General features: G+C 37.3%; 1 protein-coding gene across 5 annotated transcripts in view; it reads right to left on the bottom strand.

The window, feature by feature from the left end:
• Positions 1 to 13,720, bottom strand: part of Bruce (BIR repeat containing ubiquitin-conjugating enzyme) — a 129,997-nt gene extending 116,277 nt beyond the window's left edge. For 4 of the 5 annotated variants that reach the window (XM_071691728.1, XM_071691731.1, XM_071691730.1 and 1 more), the window contains exons 1-7: positions 13,487 to 13,720; positions 9,958 to 10,139; positions 8,447 to 8,581; positions 5,936 to 6,201; positions 3,327 to 3,455; positions 1,665 to 1,884; positions 359 to 743 (exon numbers count right to left, since the gene is read on the bottom strand). In XM_071691728.1, coding sequence (XP_071547829.1) covers positions 359 to 743; positions 1,665 to 1,884; positions 3,327 to 3,455; positions 5,936 to 6,201; positions 8,447 to 8,581; positions 9,958 to 10,139; positions 13,487 to 13,667 — 1,498 coding nt within the window. In that variant the 5' untranslated portion in view covers positions 13,668 to 13,720. The remainder of the gene's footprint in view (positions 1 to 358; positions 744 to 1,664; positions 1,885 to 3,326; positions 3,456 to 5,935; positions 6,202 to 8,446; positions 8,582 to 9,957; positions 10,140 to 13,486) is intronic. The other variant, XM_071691729.1, reaches the window with a different exon arrangement.
• Between the last annotated feature and the right edge of the window lie 4,282 nt (positions 13,721 to 18,002).

Below are 18,002 nucleotides of genomic sequence, written 5' to 3'. Positions count from 1 at the left end.
GCATAAGATGGTAAATCTAACTCAGAAATATATGAGAAACAGTGATAACAAAATCTTTTCAAAAGTCCCTCATCATCTTAGACACTTATACAAATAATGAAGAGGTAAAAAAAATTAGAGCAAATAACTGTTATGACGAGGGATGTGATAAACTTAAAAACTTACTTATCAGGTATTCTGTGACCTGCTCAAAAAGAAGTTTTAACTAACTGGTGAGGGTTATGGAGTTAGAAATAGGTGCGATATGAGAGAATACTTCAAGGATTTACGAAGACAGAAAATTTCTGTAAGGCTCAAACAATTAAAAGTGGAGAAATGATAGAAATATATACAAAACAGAAACAAACTAAAAACTTACCAACTGCTATATCATCAAGGGGTAACTCTACCACATGGGAAGTTGGAACGGAAGGGGGAGGGGGAGGAGGTGGGGGAGGTGGTGGTGGTGGTGGTGGCGGTGATGATGCTGGGGGTACAGGAGAGGTTGATGGTCCTGGTGACTGGATGCTCCGGGAGTCAGTTTCTACAGAAAGCCCAGCTTGAGTGTTGGAATCAGCATATGGTCCACATAGATTGGGATCATTTTCACTATTGGCAGAACCATTTTGTTCTTCTTCCCCCCATGTCCATGCTTCAGAGGGAGCTGGAGGTTGCAAAGGTACATCTGTGTACCCTATTGTATCCGAAAAATGCTTATCTAATATCGTAGAATCGGAGGGATCAATTGAAAAGTTTACTTCCTTCTGAAACAAAATAAGTCTCATCAAAAGTGAATTCTTGTTCCACGTCCTCAAGTCACTATAAGCAAAAACCCTTCATAAAAATCTATGTAACATCAATAGATCTAAAGATCAGGGTGGTGCAGCAATAAACTAAGCATCTAAAAGGCCAATCCATCACCGAGTACAAATATGCATCAAACAAACTATATCATGTTCAACGCAAGACTGGCAACTCCAAGCACAAACATTTTACTGATAAACATCTAAATTAAGATGTGCTATTGTAATTCAAGTAATGACAAGTCAAGATGTTAACTGTAATGGCCATTCCTTACAAGAGCACCTTATTGTAAATTAACTAAGGGATGCTAAATGATTAAACTGAAGATAAAGACATTGTTGTCAGCCAAGTCAATTCTTTTGGTTTTTTGTATATAATGAGTAAAATTCTGAAGACCAACCTATAGCTTTCCAAAGTAAACTAGTCCTCTTCCATTCAAATGAAACTAAACTATAACATGTGACCCAAGACCTCTTTTATGGGGTTCCTGCAGCTCTGAGGCGGCAATCCATGCAGAACCATGGCATGGTGGCCTCCTATAAGGTGGAGGTCCTCACCAACAGTGTATTCCTTCCATTCACTAAAGACAGTAAAACCTCATCAAAGGTGACATCTCACTTGTGGTGTTACCACTTGCAAGCAAAGTCCATGAAAACCCATGGATTAGAATATCTACTAATTCAATTCTATACTGAATAACTAGATGTCTTCGATAATATTTATTCCACACACAGTTTAAGCAGTTCAGTGCTTTCTGCTTATTTTCAAATTCAGGTTGCAAAGAACACCCCCATGGGACATCTCCAAACAAGGCTAAAATCTTTAACATTTACACAAGTATCAAATATCCATGCATACAATTAAGTACACAGATAACTTACCTTTAATTGCTTAGCTGTATTCCAAACCACAATATTGCCATGTCTTGTGGCTGAAGCAATAAACTGGTGACTATTGGTGTTACTTATAAATGCCACTTCCTCAGAGCGTTCACTGTGCGTCAGAGCTGGGCTTGTGGCATACGTAACTGACAGTGGAACATTGTTGGTGTACTCACCCTTCACAAATGGGCAGTTTGGAGAGTGGCGTTCATGCTCTGACCTGATAGGATTAACTTGATGAATTCACACAAATATCACTGTACATATCATAAGTTTCAAAGTGCAAAAATGAAAGCAGAATCCTAACTAACACAGTGATCTCCACAAAGATTTTCAGGTTCATCCACAATAAGACTTATCACAGACAGTTCATCCATAATAAGACCTATCATAGACAGAAAGTAGAGTTTTGCATTCATATCACTGAGCCTCTTCTAATCGACTTATGGTCTATCTACATCATATACCCTGCATCTTATTCAGCACACTAACTCACAGTATTCCACTCATATTAATTTTCTTCACTGGCCTTTTCAGCTCTAAACCCTATTCTTCATGACTTCCTCCAGAGTTCTGCATTCTCCTAAAACTTTCTCATTTTTATTGACCTGTGTTCCTGACAGGACCTTTCCCTATTTGAAGAAATAAACAAAAAATATAAATTGCATTCTACTGGTTGTCCTCTTATGCACATACTAATTTTCTTACAAACATTAGCAGATATAATCCCACTACTTAAACTAACACTATCTATACCAGCAGCTTCCACAAACATATATGAGTGTTGGGAGTATCAACCCCTTTAAAAGACATCACAACCTGTGAGATTCATAATCATGAATGTGGCATATGCTATCCTTCCAGTCTAACAAAAATCCACATATGTGGAGCAAACCATCACCCTAAAAAAGTCCCTAAACTAGCACATTTCAGCCATCCTTTCAGAAATAGTTCCCACGCTTGCAATGCTCATACAGGCACTGTGGTGTATTTCTCGTACAAGCAGTACCCTACTAAACCTGAACCTTAGAAAAAAAAAAAGACATACGCCTCTACATCCTAAACAAAATCAAGTATAATCTGATCTCCAGTTACAATATGAACCCACATCTTTCTTACAGCAGTGCAAGAAATATCACACCTTCCAAAAGCACTATTTACAAAACTTTCTTCATTCAAATCACTTCTTTCCTTGATTTTCTTGGCTAAAACAGAGTTATACTTATGGAAAACTTTATATGGTCATATAAAGAAAAGATGTTCAGAAATGTGATACTATAAGATATCTGGTCAAGCTAAAGGAAACCTATCCCTCTATCTACTAATCTGAGCTTAGTTCACATTTACATGGGCAGGATCAAATGTGTATGACCTCTCAGTTTACTTATACACACCCTAACCTTATGTAGACATTACTAAACAGAGGTTTCAACAATAATTCAGATGTCTGAACAATCGAAACATCAACAGACTTAAATTTTTCAATAATAACAAGCACTAGTGACATTATGGTTCTGAATTGAAATTATGATTCTGTCAAGGAATAACACAAGAAACCTTTGCCTTTACACAGATACAGTGTTGTGGGAAAATGATCATCTCTAACTGCAATTTAGCAGAAATGACATTTGCATTCAGTAATGTGTCAAATGTATCACTAACCAGGGTTCATCTGTTGGTTCCCAGTATACAAGACAGACACTGCAGATGAAACACATTGCACGATCATCATCTGCTGCTATGGGCTGATGGAAGAAACCTGCCTGAGCCATCTGTTCTGGTAAAGCCCATCTTAAAAGAAAAAGAAACAATATAAATGATAATTATATAAGGAAACATCACCATGCTTTTTCATTTCTTTGACTTATTTGACCTAATTTTCCATAAAGTGTCAGATACCACAGAAAAATGTGCACATAAATTAATGTCTGTAGTTACTCCATACATTAAGTACATAAAAGACCCATAAAAAAGCAACAAGTGAACGTGTCTGTTATGTCTATGTGATTCACATGTCTATTACGTCTATGTAATTAAGAAAAAAGAAAAAAAATTTCCTCCTCACACATATGCATACTCAAACTCAGTTACTCTTACTCACCAACAGCAACTTCTTCATTAAGTCCACTCAACCAATTATGATCATTATACAACAAATTGCCATATTACAATAGTCACAATTCTCTGTATCCCTTACACATTCATTTCAAAGCACTAATAGTGCCAATAATCCCATTCCCATGCTCAAAGCAATATATGCCATAGGACAAACCCTAGATTTTTGGCCAACTAGTGCCAAATGAAACCAGTTTCCAAAACTGTTTGCTGCACAGCTGTCCTGAGTAGCATTCTGGTTGAAAGTTTCATTAAACAAAGGTATTTAACAACTCCAGTGACTTTCCGAAGTTGCTACCACAACTGGTACAGTCATAAAAACCTTACCAAGTCAGGCCTTTTGGTACATAATCAATGATATTTGTTTTGGTATATCCATTTAGACAAGTAAAAATAAAGTTAATAGCTTGTGACTATGATTTTCTTGGCATTTTTTGGGTGCAGTGTTGTTCATATTTATACATCTCATGAATAAACCTCATAAAACAACAGAATTTACAACAAAACATCAAGGTGGAATGGTGTATATGTGGGAGGCATGTACGAACAAAGGTAAGTGGAAACTTTTTTGCCATGGACATCCAATTAATGGGAGAACATCAGGTAATCACCTCTGTTTTTGAAATTGACTCTGTCAAGTAAGGATACAGAGTTAGAGCCATCCCAAATGTGAGAGCAGCACTCCATACAAGGATGAATCAATCCCTTGTATAAACAGGGCAATTGCTCAGAAGAGAAGTTTCGGCATTTACATATAACACCCAGTTTCTTAGAGCAGACGTTGTTTTTCCAGTAATGTGGGGTTTCCATGAAAGAGTGAATGTTAAAGTAATACCAAGTATGTTCAGTGAATCGAGAGGTAGAATTACAGAACCGTCAAAAGAGAGGCAAGAGTTGTGGGAATTTTCAAAAGAGAGAAGAGTAGAAATGTGGTGTCCTTTATCTTTTGATGTTTGCAGAAAATCTGCTACTTCAGGAGCAGCAGTTACACCAGAGGAGATGCTCATCAGATTAAAATCACTATGATGAATGGGATTAATCCCAGTTATTAATAAGGTCGATGAATGACTGGACATCTGCTTCATCTTTTTGAATATGAAAAGTTCCTACATCAAAATGACAAGCACAAAGTTCCTACAGGTCAGTCACACTAAACATGCTGTCTCATGTATATGATACAAATTTCAGCAGTTAATACTCTGACGCATCATATGTTTTCAGATGAAAGCCCTTGGTGCCACCATGAGAAAAGTGTGTTCCTGGTGACCGTTTACATAACAGTTGCTGTTGACCACTTCCTTAAGAGTCTGGTTGAGGAATTTGACCACAATTATCACAAGCATTCAGATTAAGAGAAAAAACCCAATGTACCCTTTGTTCATATGTGGAATGTTGATGTCAGGGAGTGTTGTCATTTTGGCATGACATACAGAAAGGTGATGAGCATCATTTTGTTCATCACAAGGAAAAATCATGGGACCAGTTGCCACACAACATGCAAATGAGGAATCCAGTTCCCTTCCATGGAAGATAGAATCATAGCCTACAAGATCTCAACCATATCTACACATGATAACCAGAAGGTAGCCTGATATCCTTTTTCCTTCAACTAATTGTGGTTTACATCTAATATATTGGAAATCTAAATAAGACTCATTTTAAGATAATATATATAATCATTCAAGATCTGATTTGCTGCTGATTTCTTTAACTTGTGCCTGCAATTGATCATGATTTTGTACCAACTAAAACACAATCTTTGTCCATGATGACCCAGACAAGCATTTTTGCATTATTTTCTAATAAATTACACTTCAATCTAAGGCTATTTTCATGACCCATAAAAAAAATTGTTTTACTACCTTGTTGCCTTTTAAAGAATGAGAGACACAAGCACCATGTATCTGCTATAGGTAATTTCATCAACATATGAATATCAACAAAACCCATGAAATAAAATAATCCTATTCAACGGGAATGTCGAACAACATCTTTGGCATTAGTAAAGCATCTTTTGTTAATCACTACCCTGTGTCTGGTCCATGGACCATTAACACGGTATGTAATGGAGCTTTCAATAATTCCATTCATCATGAACTTCCCTACTTATACTAGTAAAGGTTCAGCAAAGAATACAAATATCAAAGTTTACTTACTTGTAATTCATGTGTGGCCATTTAATAAAAGTGGCTAGTCTGGCAGCTTCACTACACATGGCCTCTCTGTCTGGAGGGCCAGTGCCAGGAGGACCTTGGCCAGTGTCTGGGGTGGGAGGTGGGAGTAGGTGGGCCAAGCGTTGGATCAGAGCCGAAGCAATGGAAAGAGCTGGGATGTATCGGGAAAGGCGCTTTAGTTCACTCACCAAACCCAAACAGACACTGCGTAGGACTCCTAAAGGCAGCTCTAAGCGCAATGTGCTCCACTGTCAAGAAGAATGAAGATATAATAATCACATTTATTTATGATTATATACTAATCTAGGATTAAAAAGACATCAGAGTTAACTCAAGAAGGGTTACAAAGCATCATTAATTATACTAATATAAAATCCAGAGCATGTTCGAGATTGTAAAGGAAAACCTTCCCCTTTTCTTTCATGCAAAAATGTACATCACAAATTTCCCCCTAAATACTTTCCCAGCATTTCATGAAACAATCCCTACCAATTTCTAAACTAAGTCTCTGATCAAGGCAAACCCTCATTTTCCTTCAGAATCAATCTGCTGACATCATATAACTATTTTAATCATAAAAAGATATAACTTCAATATTTCTTTGTTCAAAGTCCAGAAGGTTTATGTTTTGCTTCAACTTCTGAAAGGAAAAGCAAGTCTCTTCCCACTCACAAGCTGAAATCCTGTATGCACAGGATTTCAACATACACCAAGATCATCCTGGTGAAGTCAAGGTTCTCTATATTTCCCCTATACATGGTGTGAAACAAATAAACATCTCACTCAAGTTCTCCATCAATAAAACAATACCTCCAATTCATTTTACCTATGAACCCCCTCAATAAATTCAAAACATTTCTGTCCCCCTAATGTCTTACAATCAATCTTACTTGAGTCACTTACAACTGGGCATGTCCAATCCCTATCCCCCTTAAAACACAAATTTTGGCACCACAGAAAGACTCGCCAGTCTTCCTCGTGCAGCTTTAAAACAATTTTCCTTGAGACCAGTATTGCTTCACCAGCTAGGGTGACTCTAGTCACCTGGTTAAATTCAGTACTGACAAAATGCAGTTTCTACCTATTTCTCAGTCAAAATCCTCACTCAATTCCAACTGCTCAATTTCAAAGCATCATAACTCAGCCCTGTAAAAACATTAATGTGTTAAACATAACCATACCCTCCACTTCATTCTGAAAACCCCGTATAATAATGATGATCAATAAGGAGAATACACATTTATCTATCTATCTATCTATATCTTTGACACCTGTTCCCTTCTGGAACTCCCTCAAGGGGGTGGCTATGGCAATAGTCTCCATAACTAGTGAACTCCAGTGCCACTTCTTAACCTTTAGCGCCTCACCCTTAATAAGCGACTTGCATAGGGCAACTCTAGTGCAGTGTTTGCAGAGGCTGCTACCTAATGTTTCTACTGACTACTACCTAATGCTCCTGCATAATGTTCCTACCTATTACTTCTACCAAACGTTTCTACGTAATGCACCTACCTACCACTTCTATCTAGTGCTTCTATCTATTGCTCCTATCATTTTGCCAAAAGGCTGGACTAGCGCAAAGTACACACACAAGAAAATCTGGAGAATACACATGAAAACATAAAAATTTCACCAAAAGAATTTCAATGAATAACTCATGTAGGTATATTAATAAATATAATAATAATATTAATAAATAATAATCATTAATAAATCAATAATTCAGGAAGCTACGTTACCAGTGCAACCCACCTGGTTAGTGATGGCTATGCAGTTAGCACTTCAGTGGTTGTCAAGTTACATTCCTCTAACACAGGTAGCCCTATTGTTTTTCTGCTTGACTCACACATGGATTGCTAACATTATGTTTACAAGCATACAATCTCTCCTTGTTACACATAACACTTAACTCACACAACTCATTCTTCGAAATGGCAAATTTTCCTGCAGTTACTGCTATGCACTAGCCCTGCATTTTGGCAAAAATGGCTGGACTAACAGATAGAAGTAGTACATAGAAACATTAACCAGGAGCATGAGGTAGAAATATTAGGTTGAAGTAGTAGGTAGGGAGTTCACGGAGGGAAGAGGCATCGAAGATGTACACAGATACATCAGTAAATCATACAAACTTAAGACAGCACTTATGGGGTTCCTGATACTCTATGGCTGTGCAACAATCACTAGAAGGGAAATTATAGATTCTTTTAAGTGATAAGTTCTCCAACAACTGGACTACTTTTCATGCATGGACAACTAAACAACTTCATTGTGGGTGACTTCTCACTTGTTGTGTACACTTATGCAAGTGGAGTTGAAACCATGAATAAAAATTGAATAATAATGCAATAACCTTGAGGACTTGAGAGAAAATACAATACTACCCACATATAGCCTATGTCACAGAAAATGACTAAGAAGTACAAGAGCAGTGGACTAGAAATGCATACTAATTACCAAGTTGCAGTACTTTAAAAGGTAAAATTGGCCTACCTTGGCTAATTTGGGGTTAATACGTGATTGTGCTTGGTGAGCAGCAATGCCCTGGGCCAGAGCCTCCCGCACCTCTGAAGCATGATCGATATTGCTTAGCTCCCCAAATGCAAGCGTCTGCTGTAGCTGGATGCCCTTAAAAAATAAAAGTAAATATGATGTAAATGAAGAGTATTCTTTAAAATAAATGCATGTACACATCTGCAAACTCTGAAGTCTCTCAGTACCCTTATGTACACTGAAGCGTTAAATCTTAACATCAGTATGTATACAAAAGACAATACAAATTACCAAATAATTTATACTTTCAACCCTATATTTCCTGTCCTTACATCACAACCTCATTATCCTCTTATACTCTCAATCATCTTAATTATAATAACTCGCCTTCCTAGATCTACCTACTTTTTAAAGGATAAGCTCAAACCATTATAACAATCTGTCCATCATTTCAATGAAAATCTCTTTCACATTATCTATCATTTTTCATTCCCTATAAATGTTTTCTGAACCCTTAAACCTGACCATAAACTCTAACTTCTTTCACTCAAAAAATAATGCAGCAGAAATATACTTGTCCTATAACACATTTCATTCCCATATTTAATCATCCTCATATTTCCTTTCATGCTCTGTTCTAGGATTGAGTTTAACACTTGTGGGACCTAATATTTGAACATTCTCTATTAACATAAACTTCTGTATACTATATGCACTTATCATTTCCTCATTCATCCATCAATGATGCTGTAAAAGTACTTATTCATATCTTTTTAAACATATTTCTTGCTTAGTTTCATGGTATGTTTGATCTGTACATCTCTCGAAGAACTGTTCAGTCTACATCATCAACCAGGTTTAAAAGCTTAAAGACTGTGATCTGGTCACCCATCACTCTTCTCTCTTCCATTATGAGCAAATCTTGGGCCTCTGACCTTTCCCTGTAACTTAGCACCTTTAACTGTGGAAAAATTTTTTAACTGCCTTTCGCTGGACCTCCTCTATTAGTTCTTTGTGCTATTTTGAGGTCCAGTGACCAATCGTGAGAAGTATATTCAAATTTTGGCATCATATGGGACAAGAACAGTTTGCTAACTATTTCCTCATTCATGAACTTGAATGCAGTTCTAATATTTGCAAGCAGACATTTTGTCTCCATAAGTACTCTCTTAAGGAGGGAATCAGACATCAAATTAAGGATGATCCAGAATCCCATTATCTCTCTGCCAAAGATTCTTGCAGCTTATTTCTTGCTATATAATACTGGTTTCATACTGTTTTTTGTCACTGTGACCCATCCTCATTACTTTACTTTTACTAAAGCTGTATGTCATTGCCCAACTCTGGAGTCTGTCTAGGTCCCCTTGTAAGTTCATGCTATCCTCCTCACATTTACTTCCCTAATGACCTTTGCATTATCTTTTACCAATTATAATGACCTTTGCATTATCTTTTACCAATTATGATGACAAGACACCTCTTGAAACAAGTGTCAGCACATACATTCTCACCTCTGACAATAGCATTTCCACTGAAACTGTTTCTTCTGGCGCAGCCACAGGAGCCTGGAGGATAGTGCCGAGAAGAAGAACGCCATGATGGTCGCGGCGCATTCCCACTGTCCGTCCTCCACACACCACCACACTGTTGCTTTCTCCATGATAGACACACAGGATATTATTCTTGCCATCCCCTGTGAATAAACAATGTCAAGATTACACTATGAATCCCTTGAAGAAATAAGTACAAAACAACTAATCTCACAACTCAGTCGTAAACTGTTTTATAAAACCACTTAAAACCCATCGGAAATCACACTCCCTAAAGGAACATAAGCCACACTCTTCTACTTATGCTCTGAACAAAACCCATCATTAAAACCCTCCTAACATTGTTTCAACATATGCCAAGATCCCTGCCACACATAACATTTGATAATACTTAAATCACTTAGCTCATTCTATGTAACTCTAGATTTCCTCTGTTGAGCACTATGCACTAGCCCTACCTTTTGGCAAAATGGTATCAGCAATAGATAGCATTGGTTGGTAGGAACTTAGGTAAGAGCATTCAGTGGAAACATTAACTAAAAGTAGTAGGCAGGAACATTAGGCAGAGCATTAGGTAGAAGTAGTCAGTAGGAACATTCGGTAAGAGCCCCTGCAAACACTGCACAAGACTTGTGCTCTGCCAGCGGCCTGTTAAGAGTGAGGCACTAAAGGCTAAAAAGTGGCACTGGAGTTCAATGCTTAAGGAGCCTCTATTGCTAGACGGGAACAGGAAACAGGCAAAAGAAATATAAATAGATAGATAAACAGATAGTACCAACTTGGAGGTGTCACATGTGAATATATACCTATGGACCTGAACAAAACTGATATCAAGGTATACCTTACACTCAGCAAAGTTGATCTAAACAAATGCTGAACAATTTCGAGCATGTTTTCATTCTATGATAAGGTATTAATTGTGATTATGAAAGATCAGGGGAAATATGATAAGGTAACAGAGAAGTATTTCAAATGTTTAGAAATCAAGACCTATAAAAATTTCATATAACTACCCTAGCAGGTACTCCTAACCTTATGACTTCCATCTAAATAATAATTATGCACGCAAACGCGGGAGACAGCGACAAAGTATAATAATATAATAATAAAATAACTCAATGTATTCTGTAAGGCAAAATTAGTTTGTCAATAAATATACGTGTACTTATAACAAATACAGGGACATGAAAATCAGGAAAAATGAGTTTAATTAGTACAAAAATGTTGAAACAATCCTGGAAATCAACAGAATCTATGAAAATTTCACCTCACTTCATCTAGTGGCCACCAATTAAGTTCAATATAATATTTGAAATTCATAATCAATGAATCTGACCAAATCCATTTATTTACTCTTTATATTTTGATTATACTTAATCGCCGTCTCCCGCAGTGGCGGGGTAGTGCAAGGAAACAGACGAGGAATAGCCCAACCCACCAACATAAACATGTATATACATACACGCCCACACAAGCCCATATACATACATATACATTTCAATGTATACATACATATACATACACAGATATATACATATATACACATGTACATATCCATACTTGCTGCCTTCATCCATTCGTCGCCATATATCCATTTATATTTGCATAAATTTAAATCATCTTGCATGAATGCAAACAATCCTATTACTTGTAAATACAGGCCATAAGTCCTATTTCTAGAATATTACCAAACAATGTAAATGTCAACTTTTTCGTTAACTTAGACAATGTTTTTCAGTATTCCACTGATTATTTCAATTATTGCACCTACTTTTAAATTAATCAACCAAACATTTTTCCTGACCTTAATAACACTCATCAATGCTACATCAAGTACTACCAAAAGAAAAAAAATTTCTGCATCAAGCAGCACTGGTCTAAATCACATATAACAAGTATAAGGACAGCAAATACCCATTTCATCCATATTCCATAAATCACTTTACTATACAATACTATACTATACTATACCCAACGGTATACCCACATTTCCATGGGCTTTATAGCCCTGCCCACAACTGTCTATTACTATGGATTTTAAAAAAACTAATCCTAAATCATACTCTGCCATCTATAACATATGTTCAATGTAGTTACTTATCACTTTGAAACACATAAGATGATATTCCAAGGTTTCAAAATGTAGCTAAACTGAAATCCTACCACCAAACACTAGATGGATGTTCCATGAAAGACATTGACTACGCTGCATTCTAGTTAATGGGATTGAAATGGAAAAGACTGAATACATTGCTTGGAAAATATAAGAAAAAAAAAAAAAAATCTGCATCAAGTTTAACATACAAAGGTGCAATTTCATTCCAGCTACTAGTCAGACTGAATTTAAGCCAAAAACTCTTGCATGTGGCATAATTCTGGAAAATCCAGAGTAATGGGTCTTACGCCATCCAGTTCTTTAAATGATACATAACTCTGTAATGTGAAAATAGGTATCTGGACTTAGGATTTTCAAGTGAACGACCATGGTTTGACAGCTGTTTAAAAAGTTACCCCTGAAAACATATAGCCAGACAAAGGTAACAAAGGTAAGATACCAAATAAAAAATTCAAAATCTCAATCTAAATCCTTGGGCCTTAGTTTAACCGTCCGCACTAAAACTAATTCTATCATACATTCAATAAATTTCCACAATTAACAATGTAACCTAAAGTAAAATATTACCAAATATTTGTATCTACTCATTTATAATAAATGACCAAACCACTTCGAGGAATCTCAAGAAGGATCAAATGCACAACATAAGTGGAGGCTTTGAAACAAAAACTTCAACGACACACAAGCACAGTCCAAGAGACAGTTGTGCAAGCAAGTGTATTGTTGTTTCCTAGTATTTTTTCCCTAAAATTTTTCAACATGAATCTAGAGCAAATATATGTCACAATTTGGTTGTACTATTTATTAATAGAATTATCACATTCATTCATGAAATGGTAAATGTGACTATTATAGTGGGTATTACAGGCTTACATGAGTATGATTCCCTGTTGATGGTTTGAATCAAAAGTTCTGCATCGAAATTGGAAGATGGAGTGTATAGTCGTCAAAACATGTTTACAAGTTATTGTGAGTCATCACAGACGACTACATGTGACTTGTGACGACCTGTGGTCGTTTGTGATGACTCACAATAACACATAAACATGGTGTAACGACCAGTCAAAGCATCTCCTCTTTCCAGGACAGAACTCCCAGTTCCATCAATCACCCGTGACTCAAACACATGTATAACTTTAATTTACGCATTAACAATCACATTTCCTGCTTCATAAACCACTAAAATATAGATAAAAACAATACACTTGCCGCTCAAAGGACGTGACAACTCAATGATGCTAATTCCACTTCGACACCTCTCCACCAGTGATTATCACCCCCTGATTAATCCTAACAGGTAATTCCTATTTTGCCGAGACCTACTCTACCCATGTTTAGAATACTCAAGTATCCTACAGACTATCACAGACTTACCATGCAGGTGGACGTCTGAGAGCTTGAGGGAGGAGTGGGGGTCGAAGACTCTAAGCCTGTCATGACGGGTAGTCACCAGGAAGACATTAAGTGCCTGGTGGAAACACAGGCCCTCGATGCTCTCCCCGAGTTCTATAGAGCCATCTTCCTCCAGGCACAGGCTATCACTCGGCACCGACATTTTTCATTGCGATCTTTGGATGATGTTCTATGAGGCTATAAGGGAAGCAATTGGATGCACCGTGAAGGCGTTCACTTGTCACCGAACAGCTGATGCCACAAAGGCGTTAGGATCCTGTACTCGCACGTTAACGCCCGATCTTACCCTCTACACCAACGACCTTATAACCTTTCTCTTTTACGTCATAAATAACTTTATCAACTGAAACCCAAGTTTTACCAAAATAATAATAGATTATAACCTCAAAACAAAGTCATGGATAATAAACCTACTCTCTCGCTCCCACCAGATACACTACTCACATGATAATCATAATTCTTTTCCAGTTAGCTATGTAACAACCAATCTGAAACGTGAATTGTACCAAAATTACAAACAGGAGATAATTAGGTTTATTAATGCTGTAACTGCATGTTTGTCAGGATAACAAGCTGCTACAGAAACTTTTTTTCCTTACGTTTCTGATCACTTCAAAAACTGAACAAGCAAATTTTTTCTAATATTTTGTCCCTCAAAACATTTCACGAATACTAATTTAAGTAAGTTATTTGCAATCACACTGGTTTATTGTGCAACAACTTTACCTACAACATACATCGATTTATCAGCATAAAACTCAGATCATATAGAAATATTACCATGACTGATGCAATAAAAGAGAAAAAATCGAACATCAGAGACCAGTTATGAATTATTCAATTACTGAGACGATCTTCTTTAACATAGTTCCAAAAACCAGACCAAGGCAACGTAAAGACAATAAACAAATCAATAAGGCGTATATAAATCTATCTATTTTTATCTAAAGAGACCAATTACCTCGAGCGAGACAAGAGTATTTCCATCTTGTAATGGAGTAATACGCTATCGTTGTAATTTGCGGTACACCTTCATGACACAATTTGTATGATGTGTTTAGTTTACTTTTATTTTTGTAGTTTTACACGTACGATACAATGCTGAACGTTATACAGGTAGCCTCACCAAACCAAGAACATAATTATGGACATTTTGTGAAGTACTGGAGGATTAAGGTAAAGCACATGTACATTGCTCAACCCTGTATCTGTCATACAGCCTCTAAATTTTCCTGCTCTCTCTCTCTCTCTCTCTCTCTCTCTCTCTCTCTCTCTCTCTCTCTCTCTCTATATATATATATATATATATATATATATATATATATATATATATATATATATATATATATATATATATATATATATATATATTGCCGAAAATTCAAGTTATTCTTGAATTGGTCAAGATGTGACAAACTAGACTTTATGAATTGTTAACTTGGTCAAGTAGTAACAAACTAGACTTTAGACAGAACCAGACGTGACCATCAGCTTTATAACGGAGAAAAACAAGGGTAATTCAAACCCAGTTGACAGGTGAGGTTCAAGAACGGGAAAAACCTATAATGCATTAGGAATGAAACATTATACACATCCAGTGACTTCACGGCTGAGAGGCAAGCAAATGTGCATTGCACTGAACGAGCAACATAAAGGCACAGTGTGCCACCAAGTTCTGCCAGGAAACAAAACATGGGTAACCAGGGTGTGAAAGGACGAAAACATCTTGAAAATATACTCTGATGAGGTGAGGAAGTACTGAAAAATATTTCATTATGGATTATTCGACGTAGAGGATAAAGACCATAATGTACATGGTGAAAAGTTTATGTTCTTCCGGTATATAATTTTGACATCAAAGTAATGGGAACGAACCTGTTAAAACAAAATGTTGATAAAAGAAGCAGTACTCTGCTATAAAAATGGCAATAAATACAAGAAAAATGATGAGAACAACACAAATGATAAGGACCCGAAATTGACCTGACCTGACATGACCTGAAATTCAGGGCATACAGAGCTCTTTAGCATGGAAAAGGTATCTAATAACTTAGTTGTTTACCAAAATATATAAATTTTGGTTTCCTTGAGGAAAAAATTGTCTTTATCGGCAATAGTCAATCATTTCTCCCAAAACTTTTCTTCTTGTCAAAGATTCCGAGGTAATATTGCAATAGGCGTCACCGTGGAGAAGGCCTCTTCTACATGTGTCACAATATATAGACCACTACCACTCCATATACAAAAACAACGAATTATTTCGAGATAGCAATTCCTGGTGAAGGAAGAATGTCATTACTACAACACTTCCCTTTTTCCTCTGTGGTTTGTTATCATTTTGGCACATCTACTTCCCATTTAATAACTTAACGCAATCATCAGTTCTACTCATAAAAGCACTGTGAAGTATGACTCTCGTATAAACAGTGCTAAATGTAGCTGTTTTAGCCTCGGCATCAGTTATTTCATTACCAATGATACCAACAGGTTTAGGACACGAGCAAATTCATATATTCTAATGTCTTAGGAAGATTCTTACACTCCAATAGTGAATATTTTGAACTATGTGGCGCCTCGCTGCATTGGGCACTGTGGTCCTGGGAATTGAGTGGAAATAGTCGTGGGAGACTGTTAAATTGAGTGCAGCTTGAGTATCATACAGTTCAGCACTACATATGAAAAATCTCTTGATAGTTTTACTTCATGAAATTCTACTTTACAGTTAACTATGGCAAAGCCTACTTCATCACATTTTGAGCCATCAGTTAATACCTTTTTGTTATTACAGAAGCAATGTTGCTTATTGTTTTCATCCATTCCCTATACAAGGGCTGCACCGGAATCGGGAGTTGAAGTAGTAATAAGATGCAGTAATATGTGATCATATTGTTTGTCTAAAGTACGTATCCGTACCAATACTAGTAGAGATAGTCTTTGGTTTGGTTAAGAGAGAAGTAGTGAAAGCTTTACGGAAGATGAAAGCCGGCAAGGCGGCGAGGTAGCGCAAGGAAACACGAAAGAATGGCCCAACCCACCCACATACAGATGTATATACATAAACGTTCACACACGCACATATACATACCAATACCTCTCAACGTACACATACATAGACATATATATATATATATATATATATATATATTTTTTTTTTTTTTTTTTTTTTTTATACTTTGTCGCTGTCTCCCGCGTTTGCGAGGTAGCGCAAGGAAACAGACGAAAGAAATGGCCCAACCCCCCCCCCCCCATACACATGTACATACACACGTCCACACACGCAAATATACATACCTACACAGCTTTCCATGGTTTACCCCAGACGCTTCACATGCCTTGCTTCAATCCACTGACAGCACGTCAACCCCTGTATACCACATGACTCCACTTCACTCTATTTCTTGCCCTCCTTTCACCCTCCTGCATGTTCAGGCCCCGATCACACAAAATCTTTTTCACTCCATCTTTCCACCTCCAATTTGGTCTCCCTCTTCTCCTCGTTCCCTCCACCTCCGACACATATATCCTCTTGGTCAATCTCTCCTCACTCATTCTCTCCATGTGCCCAAACCATTTCAAAACACCCTCTTCTGCTCTCTCAACCACGCTCTTTTTATTTCCACACATCTCTCTTACCCTTACGTTACTTACTCGATCAAACCACCTCACACCACACATTGTCCTCAAACATCTCATTTCCAGCACATCCATCCTCCTGCGCACATCTCTATCCATAGCCCACGCCTCGCAACCATACAACATTGTTGGAACCACTATTCCCTCAAACATACCCATTTTTGCTTTCCGAGATAGTGTTCTCGACTTCCACACATTTTTCAAGGCTCCCAAAATTTTCGCCCCCTCCCCCACCCTATGATCCACTTCCGCTTCCATGGTTCCATCCGCTGCCAGATCCACTCCCAGATATCTAAAACACTTCACTTCCTCCAGTTTTTCTCCATTCAAACTCACCTCCCAATTGACTTGACCCTCACCCCTACTGTACCTAATAACCTTGCTCTTATTCACATTTACTCTCAACTTTCTTCTTCCACACACTTTACCAAACTCAGTCACCAGCTTCTGCAGTTTCTCACATGAATCAGCCACCAGCGCTGTATCATCAGCGAACAACAACTGACTCACTTCCCAAGCTCTCTCATCCCCAACAGACTTCATACTTGCCCCTCTTTCCAGGACTCTTGCATTTACCTCCCTTACAACCCCATCCATAAACAAATTAAACAACCATGGAGACATCACACACCCCTGCCGCAAACCTACATTCACTGAGAACCAATCACTTTCCTCTCTTCCTACACGTACACATGCCTTACATCCTCGATAAAAACTTTTCACTGCTTCTAACAACTTGCCTCCCACACCATATATTCTTAATACCTTCCACAGAGCATCTCTATCAACTCTATCATATGCCTTCTCCAGATCCATAAATGCTACATACAAATCCATTTGCTTT

The sequence above is a fragment of the Panulirus ornatus genome, chromosome 51 (genome assembly GCF_036320965.1).
Source record: "Panulirus ornatus isolate Po-2019 chromosome 51, ASM3632096v1, whole genome shotgun sequence".
NCBI classification, from domain to species: domain Eukaryota; kingdom Metazoa; phylum Arthropoda; class Malacostraca; order Decapoda; family Palinuridae; genus Panulirus; species Panulirus ornatus.
Note: the sequence above shows the minus strand (reverse complement) of the source record. Positions and strands in the feature narration are given on the sequence as shown.